Source organism: Psammomys obesus, unplaced genomic scaffold (genome assembly GCF_907164565.1).
Source record: "Psammomys obesus unplaced genomic scaffold, mPsaObe1.curated_primary_1811, whole genome shotgun sequence".
NCBI lineage: Eukaryota > Metazoa > Chordata > Mammalia > Rodentia > Muridae > Psammomys > Psammomys obesus.
In genome coordinates, this window is record NW_026596040.1 from 20,065,886 (window position 1) to 20,091,417 (window position 25,532).

At 36.7% G+C, this 25,532-nt stretch overlaps 1 protein-coding gene across 1 annotated transcript in view; it reads left to right on the forward strand.

Moving 5' to 3' along the window:
• The window catches only part of Adamts19 (ADAM metallopeptidase with thrombospondin type 1 motif 19), a 212,827-nt gene that overhangs the window by 90,925 nt on the left and 96,370 nt on the right, over positions 1–25,532 (forward strand). The window contains exons 8-10 of the mRNA XM_055622751.1: positions 5,170–5,275; positions 17,093–17,233; positions 19,225–19,375. Of these exons, the coding sequence (XP_055478726.1) occupies positions 5,170–5,275; positions 17,093–17,233; positions 19,225–19,375 (398 nt within the window). The remainder of the gene's footprint in view (positions 1–5,169; positions 5,276–17,092; positions 17,234–19,224; positions 19,376–25,532) is intronic.

Sequence of the window (25,532 nt, forward strand, 5' to 3'; positions counted from 1 at the left end):
CTTTTATTTAATTCTTGAAGCAAACAATGAGTTATTAATCTTAGCTCCAGGGAATTTTACTTATCAAATCCTTTTAAACATAGGCCACGATCAGAACATTCTAAATCAAATGTTGCAGCGATAAGCTGCCAGCGTGCACATTTACAGATCCTACACTATCTAGTCTCAAAAGCATCCCTCTGCCCCTCTCCAGGCTCAGTAATTCGCCCAATAATATCCACCCTTTCCTGTGGTTTTCTAACCTTCACCGACTTGGTAGTACCAGCAGTGGGTTTCCATGTCACAAACCCTGCTGATTGTCACGCTATAGCATATGCATTTTATTTTCCTATTATAATATCTTACATACATGTATGTATCCACATTTTTAAAATGGATGTTTGTATGGCTCACACTTATAAAGGTATGATCAAAATGTTTGTACTCCCACGGTCATTATATATAATTTTAACTAATTAAAACACAAAAAAGTTATATTCCTGGTTGGTAAATAACTTATAGGATACAGCTACGGGATAAATAACTTATCTTAATCTCTGCTGAAACCTCGTGCCAGGAAAGTCAGATCTTTAATTTCAGGTGACCCGGCTGGTCATAAAAGCAGCAGTTATGAGGAAGAGTGCCTAGTTCTGTTTGCATTTATCTCTCTGTTCAGATATGAGCTCTGATTTCATCCAGAGTCTGTTTTGTAAATGCCCCTGCAACATGTCAGGAGTCTCTCATGGTCATCATTGGGTATAGCTTGTTTTAGCATAATTATAATTTGCTTTCAGAAGAAAGATTCTCTTGGATCCTGGTTCATAAATGGGAAACTAGAAGACTGTTTTAGTTTGCTTTACATTTCCAGAATTCTTTACATTACCGGTGCTTTGAAATGGGTCTGTATAACATCTATCTTTAATAACAGCTGTGTTAAATCCTTTTGCCTCCTAACCCCTAGACCTCATTATAATAAGAAACATATGGACTCTTAAAAGAACAGAAAAGCATGGCCTTTGAAACAAAATAACACAATGCATTTAAATGGTAACAAGCATTCTCTGTAATGTTCAAGGCAAAGACATCTCCTTGACCTGCCAAATTAAATGCAATGAATTTCAGATTTACCAAGTACTAGCTGAAGTTTCTGACTCTACACATCAGTAGATTAGGAGCAGAAAGTTATTTTCAATTGTTAAACCACAACCTAGTCTATAAGACATTGCAAAGACCAATCAAATTTATAAAGATGATTTGTGTGCTTACAAGTTTTACATTTCTCATTATAAACCTATAGGAACATATGAATTTAGAAAATGGGAAACGGAGAAAATTCACTCATAATTTTAGCATGTTGTACAGTTGTTATCAGTGAATTACCATATACTTAGTTATTTTCTTTTTTTCCTGTAATGTGTGATAGTGTGGTTTTATAATATAACTGTAATCATACCTCCATGTAAATTCATAATCATCACTTTAATAGTTTATTATTTCATATGGATTTACATTTAACATGTATAAATGTCCTTCAGAGTACATATTCATCAGCATATTTTTTTCATAACCATACCCGTCAATGATTTTTTTTTATAATCTTGTTATTGTAGACTTTTATGCTCCCAGGATCCTTAAAGAAATCACTTTCTGCTCTTCTGTGTTACCAGATGGTGCAGGAGGGATGCGACAGTACAGGCTTCCCCTTGCTCCTTGGTTCTAAACCAGGGTTTCCCCCACTGTTTATCAACTCTTCGTTCATAAATGAAGCAAATAAAAGTAACCCTGAGATTTCACCTTATACCCATTTGAATGGCTAAAGATAAAAAAAAAAAATCAAGTGACAACACATGCTGGAGAGGTCGTGAACAAAGGGGAACCCTCCTTCATTGATGGTAGGAACTTAAACTTATACAACCACTTTGGAAATCAGTCTAGAGCTGTCTCAGAAAATTAGGAAAAGTGCTATCCCAAGATCCAGCTATACCACTGCTAGGCATATATCCAAAATATGCTCAACTATACAACAAGATACACACCTTTTAATCCCAGCACTCAGGAGGCAGAGGCAGGTAGGTTTCTCAGTTTCAGGCCAGCCTGATTTACATAGCCATTTCCAGACCAGGAGGGTGTTTTACAAACAAAACAAAACAAAACAAAACAAAACAAAACAAAACAAAACAAAAAAACTGCTGACTGTTCCTATGGAGTAGAATGTCTGACTTTTTTGTTTGTTTGTTTGGTTGTTTTTTTGAAGACAGGTTTTCTCTGTGTAGCCTTAGCTGTACTAGGCTTGCTTTGTAGACCAGGCTGGCCTCTCCCTCACAGAGATCCACCTGCCATTCTCTGTTTAGTTCTGTACCCCATTTTTAATTAGATTTCTTCGTTTGTTGGTGTTTAACTTCTTGAGTTCTTTATGTATTCTGGATATTAGCCCTCTGTTAAATACTGGGTTGGTGAAGATCCTTTCCCAGTCTGTAGGCTGTCGTTTTGTTCTGATGACCGTGCCTGTGCTCCTAAAGAAGCTAAACAAGAAGGAGGACCCTAGGCTCAATCCTCATTCAGAAGGGCAAACAGAACAGACATCAGAGGCACAAGAAGACAGGAGAAGACAGAGAACAGGACAAGAGCCTACCACAGAGGGCATATGAAAGACTCTACTGATCAGGGTATTTAAGGAGATGCTGAAACTCATAACCAAACTTTGGATAGAGTGCAGGGAATCTTATGGAAGAACAGGGAGATAGAAAAACCTGGAGGGGACAGGAGCAACCTGTGTCTTATAACAAGTTAAAAAAGAAAAAGAAAAGTGTGCAACTCCTTACCTGGCCTCTGTTTTTAAAGATCTATTGTTTAGTTTTGTTTATGTGGTTGTGGGGCCTGGGGGGTGGGTGTGGTATGTTCTGATGAGTGCAGATGCCTGCAGAATCCAGAAGAGGGAATCTTGTCCTGGAGCAGAAGTTACTGGTGCCATTGCAGGCCCTCTGCAAGAGCAGCGGATGTGTTAACCATAGAGCTATCTCCGCAGCCCCTCCTTTCTTTATTGATGAATTTATTTTTCCAACCATTGTATCACGCTCTCCAGATTTTCATGCTCTTCTTCCTTATTTCTTCGCTCACACACAGAGTCTTACATGTACATCTTCTTTTTATTTTTTTCCACATTTATTTACAGGCAGCACATCATCTTTGTCTTCCTCCATACCTGATCAACAGAGAGCATCAGAAAAATGAACCCATGTGCTGCTCTGTGTGTTCCAGTCACTAGGATTCCTGTCCCTCACCTGGACACACTCTTGCTGCTCCCGACATGCTCTCCCACTTCAGCTGAGCTGATTTTTTATTCTTTTCCTCATTAATATTCGGTAGCCCCCTTTACTACTTTACTAACTCGCTTCATATTCACCCAGTGGTTTTTTTTCATCCTTTTGTTCTCATCCAAAGACACTGTCTAATGCTCATTCACCCAGGACACCTACATCAGACAGTAGTGCATCCTTTCCCTTCACTATGCAACAATTTCAGGCAGCAGTTCCTGCTAGTTGATATGTTGCCTCTATTTAAAAAACAAACCAACAACAACAACAAAAACCTACAGCAGGTGTCATGCAGCTGGGAACTTAGAGCTATTCTTAAAAAGTTAGGAGGGAAAAATAAGGAGCTCAGTGTGAATGCAAATCTCAGTATGGTATTTTAAATCTTTGTAGTTTGTTAAGCCTAGAGATAGACAAATTATAAAAGAGGGGCATTGGAGAAAGGCTGTTAAGTGCCTTCTGTGCATGCATGAGCATTGGAATTCGGACCCTCATGTAAAAAGCTGGAGGAGGCAGTGGGCAGTTTTAATGCCCATGCTAGGGAGACGGAGCTATGTAGAGGCCTGCAGTACATTGTCCATACAGCCTAGGGGACCAGTGAGCTTCAGGTTTGGTGAGAGATCCAATCCCCAAAATTAAGGGGGAAAGCAATTGTTAAAGACACCTGACATCGTCATCTGGCCTTCATACTCAGGTGCACACGCTCAGGCATGCACATATACATACACACAAGTAGGCAGAAAACAAAGGTGCATAAACAAATAGCCCTATTTTATGTGAAGAAAAGATGCTACTCTAGGAATACAGAATATAAAACCTAGAAGTGATTAAAGGGTGTAGGTTTTCTGTGTTCTGATCCATGCAAAGTGATACGAGTTTCCATCAGCAATCATTGAGTGAATATGCAAGTGAGGATGACAATCAGGTGGCTTTATTTACAACGAAATGTGATACAATCTATAGGAATCCTATGGCAGCTATTATACCAAACAATCAGTAGCACTGTACTGATTAAAGTGAACTTTATTTAGCATTTGGGAAACATTTAGTCACATATTAGCATTTTATTTTCTAATGTTCATGGAAAAAAATTTGGGGGACAGGGTTTCTCTGTGTGGCCCTGGCTGTCCTAAAGCTCACTCTGTAGAGCATGCTGGCATTGAACTCAGAGAGCCACCTGCCTCTGCCTTTTGAGTGCTGGGAAAAAAGGCATGTGCCATCACTGTCAGGTGGAAAACTTTATTGTCCCATTAAGAGAGTATAAATTTTCTTTATGCTTCTACCTGAAAAAATAAAATACCAATAGCTTGTTGAGATCTTTATGATAACAAATTTTTCACTGCCATGTACACTGTGCACAGACCAGCATATTAACCAATGTGTTTCGAGGGTATTGTTTTAATATTTATTCAAAATTTATAGATAGTGCTTATGTTGCTTAAAATATTATTTCGTTGAGTACAATTTTAAAGTTGCATTAACTAAAAATAATTTCAAGAATTTTATAAGTAGTTTAATTTCATTTTTTATATTTCTGAGTTCTTAATAACTGAAAAATATGCAACATTGTGTTATATTTCATATATTGTGATTATTTGTTTATCTCATAAGCATAATAAATAATATATGACTTATTGTTCAGTATGCATTTTGGGAATTCATTAAGTTATAAAATTATTTTATTTAAAATATGAAACTTTAACATAAACTAATGGATTATAGAGATGTATTTCCACCCAAATTTCTGTTCATAAAGACTTGGTTTTCCAGCTTAATGTTATCTTTATGTGGAAAAGACTCATTGTAATTTTTACATTATTTTAATAGATATTTTTCAGATTAAATTTGTTAAATGATTAATAATGTTGATGTCTTTTAGGTATAGCTTACTTGAATGGAATGTGTAGTGCAAAGAGAAAGTGTATTATTGCTGAAGACAATGGCCTGAACCTTGCATTTACAATTGCTCATGAAATGGGTCACAAGTAAGTAACAGTCATCACCATGCTGTACATTTAGCATGTCCATTTACCATGTACATTATGGATTAATAATGTGAGTTTGGGGGATCCACAGATGTCTTTGATTATTTTCTTTGGAATCTATGTTCTTGAAAACTTAGAAGAACTTGGAATGTTATGGGCTTGGAAAGCAAGAGGAGGACAACATTACATCAGTCTGACCAGCTAAACACAAGAATAATTGATTTTGTTACAAATGCATTGTATCTAGGTAGCTAGACAAAGCACTCTTAAGCTGATTGGCTAGGATTTAAGGGAGTTCTTGGGAGCCTTCCAGCTTTCCTGGAGAAAGGAGCATAGCAGGATGTTGAAGTCTCACTTCTAACAGAACATACATATATTTTTAACTCTAGCAGAACCTGAATATATCATCTATTGTTTTATTTAAAGCCGAAAGTATTGAACTATTGAATTGTATTCTGATCTCAGGCAGGTAGGACCTGAGAACTTGAATTCCTGTTTCACCTGATAATCAAAATGGAGACTTGGAGGCAAAATAGCTTCTGATATGCTAAAGGTGACAGCAGCTGTTGACAGAGAAGTGGAAGTTATGCTAAGAAGGAAAATAGGTCTCAGTGGAGGAACTTTAGTTATATAAAAAAAAAAAGTTGAAGCATTTTACCACAAGTGGAGGAACTTTAGTTATTAAAATTTTTAAGCATTTACAACAAAAGTTTAAGCTTTTCCCTCTGTAAAAAGCAGAGGGAAGTAATGCAAAGGACATTTTCTAACCTGTAACCATTCCTGACACTTTGAATAAAACCCCATTTGGCTGTTGCATTCCTCAGCAAGACAGTGAACCAAGATGGCAAGCATCTGACGTTTCCAAATAGATATCACAACAGGCATGGGACTACAAAGCAATGTGTGTTTTCAACACCAGGCATTGAAAATGCTTCAGAATGATAGAATCACTGTTGCTATAGCATAGACTGAACGAACTGATCTGTACGGTTTAGGTAAATTACCTGAACAATTCAATGAGACATTTCAATAATGTGAGGATGGGGGGAAAGCCTTGACAAAGCATCATGAGAGAAAGAACTAACTTGCCACATCCAATTCTACAGACTTTTTCTTTTAGTACATTACCCAACAGGATGCATACAGCCATTCTTTCTTTCCTGTTTTATTGAAAATAGATTCTTTCCCATGCAATATGTTTCAGTTATAGTTTCCCTTCCCCAGCTGCTATCAGATACTCCCCACCCTCCCTCCCATTCAAATCTACGTCCTTTGTTTTTCTCTAGTTAAAGAGCAAATGGGTATCTAAATAATGATAAAATGAAATAAAACAAAACAAAATAAAATGGAATATGACAAAACAAACAAAAGAAAAAGTGCAGGGAACACATACAGACTCAGGGAGGCACATGTTTGCACACACAGGAATCCCTTGAAAACAGCACTGGAAGCCATAATATATCCACAAAGGACCTTTAAGGAGGGTTAAAAAAAAAAAAAAAAAAAAAAACATGCCAACAAAGAATCATGAGACAAAGAACCTCTAAAAATTGCCTTTGAGTTGGTTTTGTGTTGGCCTTGTACTGCTGGCCACAGGGCAACAGACCTAACTACACCTGTGTCATTAAGCACAATGATGATCAGTAACAGTGGCATATAAAAGCACTTGGACATTTTTCGGTACAGGGAGGAGGAATCATTTGAGTGAGTGCTGTTAGGATTCCCCTGTTATAGCAAAAATAGTGAGAAATATAGAGAATTTTTACTTTCCTCTCAAAGTTATAAAAATGGCATTTATGGGAGTAGGGATTTAGTCATAAGCCATTGAATGCCAGTCAGGGTCTTCTGAATTCCTACATTAGGTTAGTTGTTATCCTTGGACCTAAGGTTTTATTCAGTAATTTGGGCTTAATACTTTTGAGATAGGGAAACTTTAGATTAAAATTATATAACTCTTCATTTGTCTTCAGGAAATTTACTGTAGTAGATAGGGCATAGATTGGGAACAAACCTGATTTTGAATATAAGCTTTGCAGTTTGCTGGACACATCAGCAGTAGAAATGTCAGATTTAGTCAAGTCTTTCCAAGAAATATAGTCTTTATGAAAACCCCATTGATAAACAGACATCTTCATTTTATTGTCCAATGTTTGTTATTATTTATTAATCTAAATTTTAAAAATATGTATAAGCAGACAGTAGAGTTCTATCTGCCATAGAGCAGCATGAAAATGTGTCATTTGATGGGTGCAAATAGAGATTTTCAGATTAAGTGAAACAAGACCAATTTAGAAAAGACAAACGTCACATTTTCTCTCATTTGTGATGCAAAACTGTGTACAGATACATAAAACTGCATATTTTATGACACAAAATCATGAGGGGCACTAGGGGAGGGGATTGGCAGGAAGGAAAGAGTAGAAGGTAAGGGTAGGGTTTGGGAATGAATACTGTGGAATCATGTGATAAATGCAAATGAAACTGTCTTTATGAAACAATTACTATGTACAATGACTGTATCACAGAAATTTGGAATAAAGAAATAATCAGGTAACTGTTATTTTTTAAGATTTGCAGGATCTTTACATCTAATAATAACTAATGGTAACAAAAGACAGAGTTTTAACCCCTAGAAAACTATTGATCCTGAAAATATTCAAAATTAAGTAATTATAATTAGTAGCCCTTATTCTACTGAAATCAGTGATGAGTACAGGTAAATTACTGTTGCTGTGTCGTGCTGCCTAGAATTCTGTACAATTGTGTCCTGTCTTCCTCTACCACTTACTCTTTGGCCAATGTCATAGATTCCTTAACTCTTTAGAGACATGGAATTCTCTGTTTACAGCTTATCAGTTAGAAGACACTTTTATATTTTTACTTTTCTTCTAACTTTAGGACAGTTGCTACTATAAATCTATATCCACTGATAAAGCGGTAGATACTTACTTGGTAAGAAACTGAATATTTCAAAAAATGTTAAATGGCAATTTTTAAAATGAGAGACAGCTTTAAACACATTCTAGGCGGCAATATGGTACAGAGACTCATTAATATTCACTAGGAAGAGAAGGTAGTTCTAATTATGTCTAACATACTCTATATTTTAAGGACACAGATGTTAAAGATCACTAGAAATATGGGCCTAAAGATCCTGTATTTGTTGAGTAGTTCTTTGTAGATAATGAAAGGTTAAAACTTGAGATGAAACATAAATGAAGATTTGCATAGGGAAGCATTTTACTAGAGAGTAATGACACATGTTAGACTAGAATTAACTGTTCCAGGCAAAATTAAATTGAACCCAGTTGACAGATGGTTTGAATAATGGTATAAAGCATAGGGTTTAGCTAGTGTATCATTAGTTCTCAGAACTTTGAGTAAATAAGAATCATCCAGAGAATGTACTCAAGTAAGGTTTCTTAACTTCTAGCCATCGGTGTTCTCTTTCAGTTGATCGAAGTCAGGCCAGGGGATATGCAGTCTAACGAACATCATGTCAAGCTACATGCTCTGTCATTTAGTGGGAAGGCATCCACTCAGCACATTTCAGGATTTCTCCCTGTTGAGAGAAATAAAAGGATTTAAATTGGAGACTTGATGGTCCACAGGTGGATAGGATAAGCACTTGTCATCATTGATGGCCGTAGAAGCAGTCAAGGGGAGACAGGAAAAATTTTAACACAAAAAATTCTCAAGACCTGCACTAAGTGAGTAAGAATGTCCCAACCCCAGTGGATAATAAACTGACAGTTGAACTTGGTCTTAATCATATTTTTGATGCCATAACCTACAATACCAGTGCATTGTTTGCGCTTCTCAAGTGTGTGCCACACAGTGTGTGGGGGGGATTATAGGAAATGTCTTGTGCCTATGCTTTGCTTCCTTTTCTTAATCCTCTGTTTTTTTTTTTACTGGAGAATGAACCCATGCCTTCATATGTGCCAGGAAAACATTTCAGTGCACACCTAATTTGTTGCCTTGTCTTATACAGAAATGCAAACTTTAGGAATGCTAATAGTAATACATTTTTCATGGGTGATTTGGCAAACTAAAATTAGTTAAATTGTTAAGAGGATAAAATAAATAAAAGATTTAAAATTAGCTTTTAGTTCCTAACATCTAACCCTTTATCCATGAGGACACAGCAGTGCAATTACATCAAATGAGATATATTTACACATTGAATGAAGTCAAATGCCATTTTATGGAAACCAATTTACTATCAGGTAGACACGGCCATCTATTATTTCTTCTTTTATTGATTTTTACATGTAGTATCTGCTTCTAAAGAAAAATATGATGTCATAAAAGTGTTAGCAAAATCATCAGAAGATCCACTTTTAAATTTAATATTTGAGAATTCCAAATTCTCCCTTTCCCCCTCCAATCTTTCCCATGACCCCATCTCATGGTCTTAACCTATTATTCTTTAATTTTTGTTGTCATGATGAGAATGTTTAGTGTTATCATACGTATATATTGTTAAGCTGACCACTTGGGATTGGGTGATCTGGATCCTTGAAGAAGCTGATTCTCTCTCTCTCTCTCTCTCTCTCTCTCTCTCTCTCTCTCTCTCTCTCTCAAGCAGTTATTGATTTTCTGTAGCTCTTCATCTAGGGGTGAGGCCTTGTGATATTTTCCCCATCCTATTTTCTATTTCAGCTGGTGCTGTTATGGGGATTTTGTTTAGGCATCTTCATTGTTGAGGTTTCATAGGTGCAGCTTCATTGACAAGTCTAGAAGACAGTATCTCACAGCAGGTCACCTGGTCCTTGGCTCTTACTATCTTCCCACCCGTCTTTCGTGCTCTTCCCTGAGCTGTAGGGGCAGAGATTACATTGTAGATATACCAGTTGAGCTGAAGCACCACAAACTCACATCTGTGTATTTTGACACTGAGTTTGTCTGTAGTAGCCTCCATCTGCTGCAAAAGAAGCTCTTGTGATAAGGGATGGGAGCTATATTTAATCTATGTGTGTAAGTGTTGAGAACACAGTTAGGAATATTATTGGTTTAGGGGGAAAAATGGTAGTAACAGGTTCTCCTCTATGATCTGTGACCCTCCCACTATGGGTATTTGTTTAGGTTTCTAGTACCAGGCATGGATTACATTCAATTTAGTGTTCCTTAAGATTAAATGCGAAATTGTTTGTTACCTCTAAGACGTAAGCACTACTATTACACTCTTGGAGATGTCTTACCATGCTCATCATTATTATTGTTATCAGGCCTTGAGTAAGACTCTTGATTGCTTTTCTGTCTTGGCAACTTACAATGACACCTTCTGATCCTAAAATCCTTATGGAGGAGACTTCCAGGTCAGTGTCTGCTCTATTTCTTCAAGTATATGGTGTCTTCTGCAACAAAATTTACCTTTAAGATCTGGGAGGCAAGCCAGTGTAATTGCATTGCAGAAACTGATCTCGAAGACTTTACTTTGGAGTCTAAAGAACTGCCTTGACCAACAACTAGAGTGAGGTTTCCCTGCTTAGTGCTGGATATTCTGTTAATCTGTGACTTTGTGGGGAAATATTATTGTACTGTATGGCATAGCTCCATTTAATATACATATGCATATATATATATATAGTTTATGTAAATGCTATAAATATATATATATACACACAATAGTATTTTAAGGAAGATTAAAAATAATGTATTTTTCTTAGTTCTTAAAACATCTTTACTGCTATTTATCTCTCCTTTATCACCCACCTCAGTTAGAGAAAAACTCTTTCCTTTTAAAATATTACTGTTTACGAATCAAATCCTTTCGAAATTACTCCCCAAATGGGAGTGAATGCATGTGTTCTCCAACTCTTCCAACATCAAAAGGAGCCATCTTCAAGATCCAAACCAGTCTCCAGCTTTCCGCAGGATATCACAAAAACTTCCTGGCAGGGATTTTTAAACAAGTTGAGAAGTTTTATAAGATAAAAATATTTTTTCAGTTGACTTGACAACCATGTACAATGTTAGTGGAGAGTTTATTTGCCCAAGGCTTTTTGTCAAAATGCATTTAAACTGAGATTATTAAAATGTAGTTCAGTTGCACAGCATGAGGAGAGGTGCTACTAATGTCTTGCTTGAAACAATTTTCCAAGCAATGTACAGTATGTGGTTATGGAGCTGGATATAGAGAGATGTGTTTCTGCTAAACATGGGAGGCATTAAGAAAAAAAATAAAAACTCAGGACACAAATCATCTGCTAAAATGGAGTTTGCTCCAGAAAGAAGAGCCTTAGAGTGGGGTAGTTTAGAGGTCTGTCTGAGCACTGAACTAAGCAGGCATGCATCTACAAGAAGCAGCTCACTTCTTGACCTCAGAGCTGTCCTCGTCTGTAAAATAGAAGCCATTCTAATGGGAACATTATAAAGCTGTTATGAGGGTTAAATGATATCATTGTAAATGACTAATGTGTCGTCCAGCACATAAAATTCACAATTGTTTTATTAAAAAGCTGTGGAATCAAGATTTAGCAGTTTCCTGGTGATTCCAGATGTGTTTTTAAAAGGCCGTATTACAGCTTATTGATAATCTTTTCTGGTGCTAATTAAACATACTTAGGAAATATCAATTATTAATAAACAGTAATTCCATCATCAGCTCTTTCCATGGGTAAGCAAAGTTCTAACATGATAGTTGGGTGCCCAGAAGGAAACTGGTCATCAGAATAAAAGACTGCCCTTTTTCTCAACTGGAAAATCATATCACTTTTTGGAAATGGACAAACTGTAATCTCCCAAATGGATATGTCACTTAAGTTTTATTTTATTTATCCAATTGTCAGATGCCAACACTTGCACATGACTCTAAAGCCCGCCTCACCAGGATGGAAGAATTGATCATATTCCACATACTCAAAGGCTGTTAAATAAGAGGTGCCCAGTGAAGCATGCTATAGCCAGAATCCAACAGGGAAATGAGGCGGTGCTACCAGCAGGGACTGGATCAAAAGTGATCAGTGAGAGATGGAGCAAGACATCTTGATTATTCTGTGAGATTGTGCCAAGCCTATAGGTGCCTAATTTAAAAAATAATAATATATTTAATTTTATCTCATTGCATTGGCGTGAAGGTGTCAGAATACATACAGTTGTGAGCTGTTGTGTGGTTGCTGGGAATTGAATTCAGATCCTCTGGAAGAACAGCCAGCACTCTTAACCTCTGAGCCATCTCACCAGCCTCCCCCTTTTTTAACTTAATTGTTTTCATAAATATAATTTGATTATGTTTTCCCCTCCAACAACTCATGTCAGATTTTTCCAACTTCTCTACTCCACCCAACTTGTTTAATTTCAATAACTAAGCAAAGCAATGTTTGTTCTGGTAAACTTCTTGATGAGCATTTAGCCCACACTTTCAACAAATAAAGCAAACTCAGAAATTCACCTGGATGTCTGTGTCTCTTTTGTCAAAAGATAATAATTCAATAATTTTTTTTTTTTTACTCACTGTCCCAATATAAAGCACCATTTATGGAATCACTATATAAACAATTTCCATTAGCCCAACAACTCTCCTCTGGGTAGGAGAGTGCCTTTAATGTTCACAGTTATTGTGCTAAATTTTTTTAATTTATTCTTCCTGGAAATGGTATGAGATAAAGAGAGAAAAGTTACTTTTTTGTGTGTGTGTGTGGTGATGGTGGGGGTACCCTTAGCTGTCCTGGACTCACTTTGTAGAGCAGGATGACCTTGAACTCACAGAGATCTGCCTGCGTTTGCCTCCCTGAGTGCTGGGATTACAAGCTTGGGCTACCACACCTAGCTGAAAAGTCACTCTTGATACCCATATCTTGTCTTTCTCTGTCAGTGGAGCTATTCATACACATCCAATATAATTTCTTAAATTTCCTTACGATTATCAAACTTTGAAAGCATTTTTCTTTTCTTATATTTTGTGCCATTCATGCCATTAATCTGTGTTGATACAGACCTAGTTCAAAGACATTCATGAGAAAATGGAAACATTACTCACAACTGAGTATTTTGTGTTCTGAAAGTGAATGAATAGTTACATTTCACAGAGCATTTTTTAGTTTTATCTAATCAGAATTACCATAGATAAACTTATCATGCCTAAAACAGTGTATTTTGTATTCTTGCAGAATACAGATGGAATTTATTACCTTCATGTTAACTCTTTTTTCAAAACTATTGTTATAATAAATTTTATTCAAATATTAAATTTATATTTCCATATTTTATATTAATTTATACTTTAATATTTTGTTAATTTTTTGTTTTGATTTTAGAACAAGTTTAATTGTGATCACCCAGAACAACTTTGATTGAAATTCTAGCTTAGTACCTTAAGCTACAAAATGAATGATTTTCTAAAATTTTATTTTTTATCTAGAACCATATCAAATGAAATAGAATATTGTACTATCATATTATTGTTGGAAACTTTGCATGTATTAAACAAACCTTTCTTTTTCTACTTCTTCAACATTAGCCTTTATTCGTGAGTAATTACATTGAAATCCTAAGTTTGAAAATTAATTAGACGTTAAAAGAATTTTGTTTTTAAAGAGAAGCGATTCTATTTGAGGTATATAGAATTTGATTTCTAGGTGCCAGGCTTTTAGGGATCCTAAAAGGTCCTTGTGCTCGAGATTGTTGAAAATAAAGACAGTTGAAAATGAATAATACAGAGTAGAAAATACTGACCATTAATCTTCACAGGGTCCTATGGTAAGTTATGGTGCAAACAGACAAAGTAGAGGCTAGAACAAGTTTTCTAACCATGACCTGCAGAACTCTTGACTATTAAGTAGAATCTTTGTGGACAAAAAGCCTGAAGAAAGACATCCTGTAGGTGAAGATGAGGGGTGGAAGGCACAGTGCTCAGCATGTGATGGCTGATTATAGCCTTATAAACCACATGCTACCTCATTCTTTTCTTTCCAACTATAAGCAAGTTTTCACCAGCTAAATATGTACTTATTCCTAAAACAAAGGGTTATTTAAAAGGTGGTAAAACACTTGTGTTCATTTCAACAAGAATTTTTATGTTCACTGATGCTTGCTTATTCAATAATTTCTCACTGTAGAAATGCTTTTAATGTTGGTCTTCTTATGGAGCTCCTGTCCCCTCCGGGTCCCTCTATTCCCCCACTCTTTGCTATAACTCCCTGAACTCTGCCCAAAGTTTGGCTGTGAGTCTTAACATCTGCTTTGATCCCCCACTGGGTGAAATCTTTCAGAGGACATTTATGGTAATCTCCCATCCTGTTCCCTCTCATCTACCACTTCTGATGTTTATTCTGTTTGCCATTCTGAATGAGAATTATGTGTCCTCTCTAGGGTCCTCCTTGTTGTTTAGCTTCTTTAGGTCTGTAGATTTTTGTGTGATTATCCTATATTATATGGCTAATATCTGCTTATAAGTCAGTGTATACTGTGTGTGACTTTCTGCTTCTGGGTTATGTCACTCGGGATGGTCTTTTCTAGTTCCATCCAGTTGTTGCCTGCAAATTTCATGATTTCCTTGTTTTTAATAGCTGATTAGTATTTCATTGTGTAAATGTTCCACAATTTCTGTATCCATTCTTTCCTTGAGGGACATCTAGATTGTTTTCAGATTATGGCTGTTATAAATAAGACTGCTATGAACATATCTGAGCAAATGTCATTGTTGTATGGTGGAGTATCTTTCAGGTATATGCCCAGGTATGAGACCTTTGTGGCACATAATTATTATGGATACTACCTGTCTTATGTTCTTAGGGGTGAGGCCTTTGGCATACATAGTTAACTGTGGGCATGTCCTGTCTGCATATTATTAAGGGAGAGGCCTGAGGATCAGTAATTACTTTTAATGCTGACTACGGATCTCCATGTTCTCCATGTTCTTAGAAGTGGAGTATATGCTTAATGTGAAAGGTCTCTATTGCCATGTTTGTGGGGGTAAGGACTGTTGAACAAATTCTTACTGTGGATATTCCTTCTCTTCATGTGCTTAGGAGTGAGTCTTGTGGGGCACATAGTTACTGAGGAAGCTGCCTGTTCCCATGCTCCACTGGAGAGTCTTGGGAAGCATATTAGTACCCCGACCGGCAGGGCTTCAACAGGGTTCCTAAGGTGGAGAGATTGGAAGGAATGGGGGAGAAGGGACAAGAGACACAGGAATGAAAGCCAAGTCTGTTCATCTGATCAAGGCTTCCCTTTATTAGAAATTTTTACCCAACTTATATAGGGAGAAGACAGGAAAGGGGGAAGGTTAATCTGCTGCTGCAGGAAATAGGAAGAGTGCTTTCATGGGTTAAATATTGTACCTGCAAGATATCATAAGGATGGTTTCTAAAGATATCTTATGGATGCTCTAACAAACAGATGTCCTCACAATCTATCACCCATGATTTAGGGTCTTAGATAACTCTTTCACTACATAGCTTTAAGTCTCCACTAAATGACCTTTGCTCTCTACTTGGCTTTGGCTTCAGTAAATACCTTTGTCTCCACTAGATAGCTTTGGCTTTGGCTTCCATAGATAGCTTTGGCTCCCAGCACATTAGTTTCCTGGTGTAACTATTTTGCTTCTCTTTCCTACTCTTTCTCTCTTTCTTCTTTGCCTCCTCTTCCTTCTTTTGTTGATGCTCATTTGTTTTGGTGGTTTGATTATTTTTAGATGGGGTTCCCATAAAAACTATTCACTTTCTAGTTTACCTCACATGGTGAGTATATAAAGCACAGGAAGTGCTAAATGGTAGTGGAAAGTAAGAAACTTAGTTGAGAAATTCCAAGTTAATTGTAGTAAATAAAATGGCAAAAGATGAAGGGCCTCTATTGGGTCATCTGAAAACTGTCATAACAGGAGATAGGAAGACAGAACTGTGGTAAAATCAGCTTTTGTTGTAAGTGCATGTCACAGGAGAAAAGTAGAAGTAAACAAAGTAAGAATGCCAGTAAAACATACTGAGATAAGACCCAGGAAGACTATCATACTAATTGTCTTAATTGTCTAAAAAGAATATCTCATAATCTCCTTTAGGTGGCAATAGGAATAGAATGGAGATAACAGTTGATAGAAATATTTAGGAACTATACTAGGCAAATGCTTTCCCCAACCACAGTGCTTGCTTGTGAGTAGGGGGAATAAGCTTTGGTGTGATGATAATTGGGAATATAGTAGCTAGCTAAACCATAACATAACACCAGAGGAAAAAAGTACAGGTCTAAATAGAAGCTTTAAGAGGAAGATCTTCAGTTAAGTTTTACTGAAGATGGTTATAAAGTATTGATTTAGAGACAAGCCAAATTGTAAGGATAGGATTTATGCTTAAAGCAAAAGATTTATGATTCAGGAGAAAAGATAACAATGCCCAAGAGGGATATATTTGTTTTGTTTGTTTGCCAAGAGGGATATCTTTGTTATTTGAGGTGTGTGGGGAAGATGAAGTTGTGAAGCAGATAAAAAAAAAATGTTGCAAGAAGTCAGAAGTTTGGTTTGGTTTCATTTGTCAAGGGCAAGAATACAATGAGGTTGAATGAAAATTGGCTAGTTTTATTCATATAAATACAATGAAAAATATGTGTACAGATCAGTTTCTTATATGTGCCTAAGCATGCATGTCAAAGATATATTTGGGAAAATGTTCTTAATCAAATTACATTTTCTTATTTTAAGCCTGGATGATAACATTTCAAAAAAACATAACTAGAAATCCAGTATTATTTTTAAACTGATTTCTTTAGAACAAAAGTTCCTATTAGATATTTTGACTAGAAAACCATTGTAGTAATGAAAGATATAAAATACCATCTGTTTAATATGACTCTTTTTCTCTCAATTATATTCTGAGTCAGCATGGGCATCAATCATGACAATGACCACCCATCTTGTGCTGATGGTCTTCATATCATGTCTGGTGAATGGATCAAAGGACAAAACCTTGGTGATGTTTCATGGTCCAGGTGCAGCAAGGAAGATTTGGAAAGATTTCTCAGGTACTAAGGTCATTGATTACTTTTTGCTGTGAATATCTACATGTTCCTGCCAATTATGCCTAACAGTAAAAGCAGTATGACAAAGCAGCAAGGCCACCACAGTGAAAATGGAGCATTTTATTATGATGCTGGCTCTCGCATTGACTCAGAGAATGAACTAGAACACAGTTAACTCATCTGTTCTTTAGTTCTCATAATTTTCAGATCGAAGGATGCTCAAGATGATTTGAAATGTAGAAAATTGCTACAGTCATGGAAATGCAGTTGCCTCTTCCTTATCTCCTTGTAGAAATAGCTCATTGCACATTACACAACACACCTGTTAGCATATGAAGTCCCTTAAACCTGTGGTTCTCCGCCTTCCCAATACTGCAACCCTTTAATACAGTTCCTCACGTTGTAGCGACTCCAACCATGAAAATATTTTGTTGCTAACTTCATAATTGTAATTTTACTACTGTCATGAATTGTAATGTAACTATTTGATATGTAAGATATCTGATGTAACCCCTAAGGGAGTCACAACCCACAGGTTGAGGACCACTTTCTTAAATGAGCCCCTGATTTTCATTTAAGATGCTTCTAGGTTGTAAATTCTTTCTTACTCAGAAGCAATTCTAGCCTCTGTGGCCTGTAGAACACCTTAAGTCTTCTTTAACACCTCTGTCAAGAGTAACAGCTTCTATCTTCCCAGAAAGAAAAATGAAAAAATTCTACTGTTGTTCTTGTTTTTGTCACAAGTGCTTGTACTTTGTCTATTCTTTCGGTAAAGGATCGGATAAAAGGCTAGGTGTTATGTGAAGTAGTAAGAGAAATGATTAAGCTTTCCACAAATCAAAACAAAACAAAACAAAACAAATTTATTATTACCTAGCTAGTTAAATCACCATAAAGATAAATGTTACTCATTTCCACTTTCTTTGTATAGTTGATCCTGTTTTATTTATGTATGTTAGGTATTAAGGTATGGTAAAATCTAACGCTCATTTGGGGTTGCCCATACGCACATGGCTGTGTGATCATCCGTGGGGTCATGAGCGACCTACCATGATCATGCCCTGAAAGGAGAATGACGCTCTCTTCCTCAGCAGCCGTCAGTCCTCAGTACTTCCTCTGATTGTGGGTGCCCTGATACTCCTCCCCACATTCATGCTGGACTTGTGACTTGCTTTATCATATAGGAGTCTTTCCTAGGTAAACCCTGCAGGTGCCAGATGATGCACACAATATCTATGTTGTGCCCAGACATCAACAGTTCGTAGCTCTCCAGTGATTACTGAGGAGGTAGTTGCGGGTGAATATGAACAATCTATATTGTATGGAGGTCTAAAACAGTCAAAGAATAAAAACTTTATTTACAATATATAATGTTTTTTTTTGTTGTTGTTTGTTTGTTTTTTTGTATAGCTATAGCTCTAATCCAAATTTTGTCAAGTAGATTCTTAGCACCTCTTAGCTTGTTCTGGAAGCACATGCAAGATTTGTATGGTTGTCTTTGCACATCAGGACTATGATCATATTAAATGTCATGTCAAACATGGAAGCTGTTACCACAATGTCAAGTACAGACATGTCCTGACTGTTAATGTTCATTAGGAAATGATATATTTAAATTCCCAAGTAAGGCTGATATCATGTGATGCTTTGGGGCAAGCAAGCTACACTCAGAGTCTGAGCTTACATATCTTACAAAGGCCTACAATTATGCTAACATTACAGCAGATTGAGAACAGCTGAACTGTTTCTTGTGGACAGTGTTTATACTCAAAATATTCTGTTAACTTGAACAGTATTGTTATTATTAGGATTATCATAGCTGGTTATAAATAAAGTATTCTCATATACAGAATCCTTTCTAAAGTATTCAATGGCAGAGCTACTAAGTAGAAATTTAATCTTATTATGAAGCTGTTTATTCTTACTAAATAATCATCGTGACTGTTTTCATTACATTCAAATTAAATAAAAATTTTGTATCTGCACGTGGACAGGTCAAAAGCCAGTAGCTGCTTGATGCATACAGATCCTCAGAGTCTCAGTTCCGTGCTGGTTCCCTCAAAACTGCCTGGGATGGCGTACACAGCAGACGAACAATGCCAGATTCTCTTTGGACCTTTGGCTTCTTTCTGTCAAGAGATGCAGGTAATGGTCCTAGGCAGCTTGAACTTTAATCTCTCACATTCATTGTGTAGAATGAATCATTGGTGGAGGGGATGACTTATTTTAATGTGTGTTGATCTAAATCACACCAATTCTCAAAAGAAATTTCTGAGAAAAAAATAGGGTATTTGGGCAATTCCACCCAACTCTATAACCTGCCTGAAGGCCCCATAATCCTCTCCTGCCTTCCTGCCCTGCTTCTGACCCACCTTATTGCAAATAGGGACCCTAGACTTGTACTACTTCCCTGTAACTTGTACTGATAATTTATATTTTAGGGGTCGGTAGGGGAACTTTTCTATTCTCCTGCTCTATCTCCCAAATAAATGACACAGAGAATTATTAGATTTATTAATAACCTTTAGGCTTAATAACTGAACAGATATCCTTTTATACTAAGATAGCCTGGCTACTTCCCAGCCATATGCCCCAAGTGACTTGCCGTATTGGTCCTTTTTGGGATGTTTCTGTTCCATCTTGCCATGTCCTTTCTATACATCTCTCCTTCCTTTCCTCTCTTCCCTCCTCCTTTCTCTCTCCTCTCTACTTGTGGTCCCTACCTGAGACCCCTAGACTGGGAACAGAAGTTATACCTGCCTATCTCCTCTGCCCAGAATTGGCTTCTTTATTGAAAATCAGAGCTAATTGGAGAGCAATGTTTACTCAACTTTGATCAATGTACATGACAATGCCCTCATCTCCTGGGCTACCATATCTTGGGGCCCAGAATTCAGCATTTGAATGCACAGAGCACCAGACCAACCTGCAACATTCTCCTAATTTTGTCTAAATAAAAAGGCTCCTCTTACAATAATAAACAATAGTAAGAACAATTATGAAGCCTAGCATGTAAGAATTACATTCATAGTGTCCAGTCCATTTGTATTCGACAATTTAGGAGAAAATACTCTCTTATCTACCCTATCCTCCAGAATTTAGAGTTTTGTACTTAAGTCATTTTCTATCATACTTTTTATTTATCAACCTAAACAATCTACTTAGAAAAAAATGTCTTTTTTAAAACATTTTCATAAATCCTAAACAACTTAAGCTTAATGGTAAGACAATAGCTATTTGGTCTTCAACCCCATCAGAGACCTGAGAAGGATAAATATGATCTGAGGGTGCAGGAAGGTCAGTCAGAGCAAGCAACTTCCAAGATATAGAAATGAAAGAGACAGCTGGCTGCGTGGGCAGTCACCCAAATTTGGGGCATCATCTTTAGCCTACTGGCCCCAAATATCTGACAATCTTTTTTTTTTTTTTTTTTAAGCAGGAGTAACCCTGCTTTTTCTTTGCATATTGGAAGATAAAGCAATAAGGCAAAGTTTCATAATTGTTAACTGGGCAAAATGTAATAAAATGATATTTGGATTATGTAATTGTGGTATAAGAGTCATCTATCCTTAAACATAAAGTGTTAAATTATTTGTTATAAAAATTAATTTTTGGGGTGGGGGTTGAGTCTTTCAACCTAAATCTTCACTGTCCCCAGTGGAACCTTCTTATATTTTTTTATTTTCTATTTGCTTAGTTTACATTGTTATTTGTCACAAACTCACTTGGATTGCTATAGGTTCTTTTAATTTCTAAATATTTGGCTGTGTAGGGGATTTTCAAAAAAATTAATTTTGTTTCTCAGTATTATAAGATAATGTCCTATTTTAAATTCAACATTGCTCAACTAAGTTGTTTCAATTTCTATGTATCCAGAAATGTTCCTCTTTCACTCTTCCAATTTTATACACACAACCCCCCACACACACACACGTGAAAACTATTTAACCTATTTCATTTTTAGCATTCATTTTTAGCATCTCCTTTTTGAATGTCTGCTAGAACCCAGGCTCGGGATCACATGTTTTTAATTAAGAAACCAAATAGTACAGGACTCATCATCATTACAGCTTCGGTTGCAGCTCCAGTCTGCTCTGCTGGCTGAAGTTAACCACAGACAGCATCTAAGTGAATGAACATGGGGCTACTATCAGAAAGCTTCACTGGCAAAGAGAGTTGGTCAGTCCCCAGCGGTTTACTAAACTCAGCTATAGGGTTGAAAACGTGAGCACTTACTATTTTCTAATCTACCCAGATTTAATGTGGTCCCTTTTCACGTGGATCATAGAAACATGTAACATGAAGCCACATATGTGCATTCTGCTTTTTGCTGCAGTCATCATATATGCAAATCTGTGCATAGTAAACCACAAAGACTGTATTCTAAAGCCTCCTTTACCATCTGTATGCTGTTTAAACAGTGATTAAACTGTGTTCTCTTTTGCCCAGATATTTGCCCCTCTCGTGGTTCTGCATTATGTATGAAGAGAAAGTATACCCTTTGGTTTCATTTCCCATGTTTACTTTTTTATTTGAATATTTTGCTCATGGTAAATTTTGCTCAATCTGAAAATGGCAACTCATGTTGAAATACATTTTCACTCTGTACGATGTGTGGCTGACATCTGCTTTCTCGCCTTTCCCAAGGTGTTTCCTTTCCTTTTGTGCTGGTACTTCCTACATAGTCGTGTGTTTTGTGAAATTTGGTAGGAAGTGCTTAGTCATCATTCCTTTGACTACATTTCTATCCTTCCACTTCTGTCTTCTCTCTCCTCATAGTCCTACTAAACATGTGAAAACTAGGATGGCTACACATGTTTCCTTAGCATTTTTATATTCTCATTCATTCATTCATTCATTCATTCATTCATAATCAATAATTCCATTTCCTTTATTTTCAGGTTTACTGACTATTTTCTATGTAATCTCTTCTGAGTTTAATCCTATCACACACTTTTATTTACTTCATATTGTGTTTCTCTTTTTCAATGGAAAGTGTCCCTTTGTCTCTTCCTGTTGCCTGTCACACACATTTCATTCACTTCACTGAATATATTTATAATGCCAGCTTAAAGTGTGAAAACTGCAACTATGTTTCACCTCAGGGTATTATGGTTTCATTTTTCCTTTGGAAAGTATCATCCTTTACAACATCTTCACAGATAATTAATATCTAAATTGCGTAGTAGAAATTGTGATCTTATGTTTTAAGCAAGGGTAAGCACAGTTTGTCCTAGGGAGTTAGCTGCTGGAATTGTAAATTAAAATCTTACAGAAATGTCATCATGAATATTAGTTCACATAATCTTTACAGCTGGGATCAGATTGCAATGATGGCATTAAACAGAGGCCATATGGCCCAAAATCATAAAATATATAATATATGGTACTTTTTAGAAAAAAAAGTGCCAATTCTGTTGTCTATGCTAGATTCCGTTATATTCCGCAAAAAAAAATAACGTTTTTTTTTATCTTTTTATTACTTTTTTTTCTCATATTCACAGTCAATTAAGTTAATTAGATTTAAACTAGACACTTTGCATTGTCTGCTACAAATCAGGCTTCTCCTGCCTTCCATAGCATGTGTAGTATGTTCTGTGCATTCACTGAGCCAGTGTCACTAACAGGAAGCTGCTCTTAGTGCCCTCCCCTCCAGGGTTACATCTTTAGTGATTTGACCACCCAGATTCTGCATCTGCGCTGGCACACATTTCACCGTCATTCTTTAATTCCAGGCTATGGCCGAGAGCATCTGTCTGGTGAAAACTATAAAGAGAACCAGCTAGCTCTGTTCAGTTCCTTCAGTTTTGTGTTCATGCCCCACAGCACTGGGAACTTGATTTTGCTTGCTGGAAATTTGTCATTCCTAGAAGGAGTTTTTGTTTTGTTTGTTTTAATTCCAAATGCTCTCTCTTGCAAATATAAATATTTGTTTCTTGTTGGTTTTTTTTTCTTATCAGTTACATTTTATTAACTCTGTATCCCAACCATATCCTGCTGGGATATTTCACTCAGGATGGTCTTTTCTAGATCCCACCATTTGCCTGCAAATTTCATGATTTCCTCCTTTTTGATTGCTGAGTAGTATTCCATTGTGTAAAAATACCACAATTTCTGTACCCATTCCTCCGCTGATGGACATCTGGGTTGTTTCCAGGTTCTGGCTATTACAAATAAAGCTGCTATAAACATGGTTGAGCAAATATCCCTTTTGTGTACTTGAGCAAAGTTTGGGTATATACCTAGCAGTGGTATAGCTGGGTCTTGAGGAAGCACTATTCCTAATTGTCTTAGAAAGCGCCAGATAGATTTCCAGAGTGGTTGTACCAGTTTACATTCCCACCAGCAGTGGAGGATGGTTCCCCTTTCTCCACAACCTCTCCAGCATGTGTTGTCACTTGAGTTTTCATCTTGGCCATTCTGATGGGTATAAGGTGAAATCTCAGGGTTGTTTTGATTTGCATTTCCCTGATGGCTAATGAGGTTGAACATTTCTTTAAGTGTTTCTCTGTCATTCAGTATTCCTCTGTCGAGAATTCTCTGTTTAGCTCTGTTCCCCATTTTTTAATTGGATTACTTGGTTTGCTGCTTTTTAGCTTCTTTAGTTCTTTGTATATATTAGATATTAGTCCTCTGTCAGATAAAGGGTTCGTGAAGATTCTTTCCCAATCTGTAGGCAGTCATCTTGTTTTGATGATGGTGTCCTTTGCTTTACAGAAGCTTTTCAGTTTCATGAGGTACCATTTATTGATTGTTGCTCTTAGAGCCTGTGCTGTTGGTGTTCTGTTCAGGAAGTTGTCTCCTGTGCCAATGAGTTCTAGGCTGTTCCCACTTTTTCTTCTAACAGATTTAGAGTATCTGGTTTTATGTTGAGGTTTTTAATCCACTTGGACCTTAGTTTTGTGCAGGGTGATAAATATGGATCTATTTTCATTTTTCTACATGTAGACATCCAGTTGGACCAGCACCATTTGTTGAAGATGCTGTCTTTTTTCCATTGAATGGTTTTGGCTTCTTTGTCAAAAATCGAGTATTCATAGGTGTGTGGGTTTATTTCTGGGTCTTCTAAGCAGTCCCATTGATCCTCCTTTTTGTTTTTATGCCAATACCGTGCAGTTTTTATTACTATTGCTCTGTAGTACAACTTGAGATCGGGGATGGAGATACCTCCAGATGATCTGTAGTTGTACAGGATTGTTTTGGAGATTCTGGGTTTTTTTGTTTCTCCATATGAAGTTGAGAATCTTTTTTTCAAGATCTGTAAAGAATTGAGTTGGTATTTTGATGGGAATTGCATTGAATCTGTAGATTGCTTTTGGCAGGATGGCTATTTTCACAATGTTAATCCTACTAATCCATGAGCATGGGAGATCTTTCCATCTTCTGATATCTTCTTCAATTTCTTTCTTCAGAGACTTGAAGTTTTTCTCAAACAGGTTTTTCACTTGCTTGGTTAGTGTCACCCAAGGTACTTTATGTTATTAGTGGCTATTGTGAAGGGTGTTGTTTCCCTAATTTTTTTCTCGGCCCTTTTGTCTTTGGTATACAGGAGGGCTTCTAATTTTTTTTGAGTTGATTTTGTATTCTGCCACTTTGCTGAAGGTGTTAATCAGCTGGAGGAGTTCTCTGGTTGAATTTTTGGGGTCGCTCATGTATACTATCATATCATCTGCGAATAGTGACACTTTGACCTCTTCCTTTCCGATTTGTATCCCCTTGATCTCCTTTAGTTGTCTTATTGCTCTGGCTAGGACTTCAAGTACTATGTTGAAGAGGTATGGAGAGAGTGGGCAGCCTTGTCTTGTCACTGATTTCAGTGGGATTGATTTAAGTTTCTCTCCATTGAGTTTGATGTTAGCTATAGGCTTGCTATATATTGCCTTTACTATATTTAGATATGTGCCTTGTATCCCTGATCTCTCCAAGACTTTAAACTTGAATGGGTGTTGGACTTTGTCAAATGCTTTTTCAGCATCTAAGGAGATGATCATGTGGTTTTTCTCCTTCAGTTTGTTTATGTGGTGGATTACATTGATGGATTTCCGTATGTTGAACCACCCTTGCATGCCTGGGATGAAGCCTACTTGGTCATGGTGGATGATATCTTTGACGTGTTCTTGGATTCGGTTTGCAAGTATTTTATTGAATATTTTTGTGTCAATGTTCATAAGAGAGATAGGTCTGAAGTTCTCTTTTTTTGTTGGGTCTTTGTGTGGTTTAGGTATCAGGGTGACTGTCGCTTCATAGAATGAGTTTGGTAATGTACCTTCTGTTTCTATTTTGTGGAATAGTTTGAGGAGAA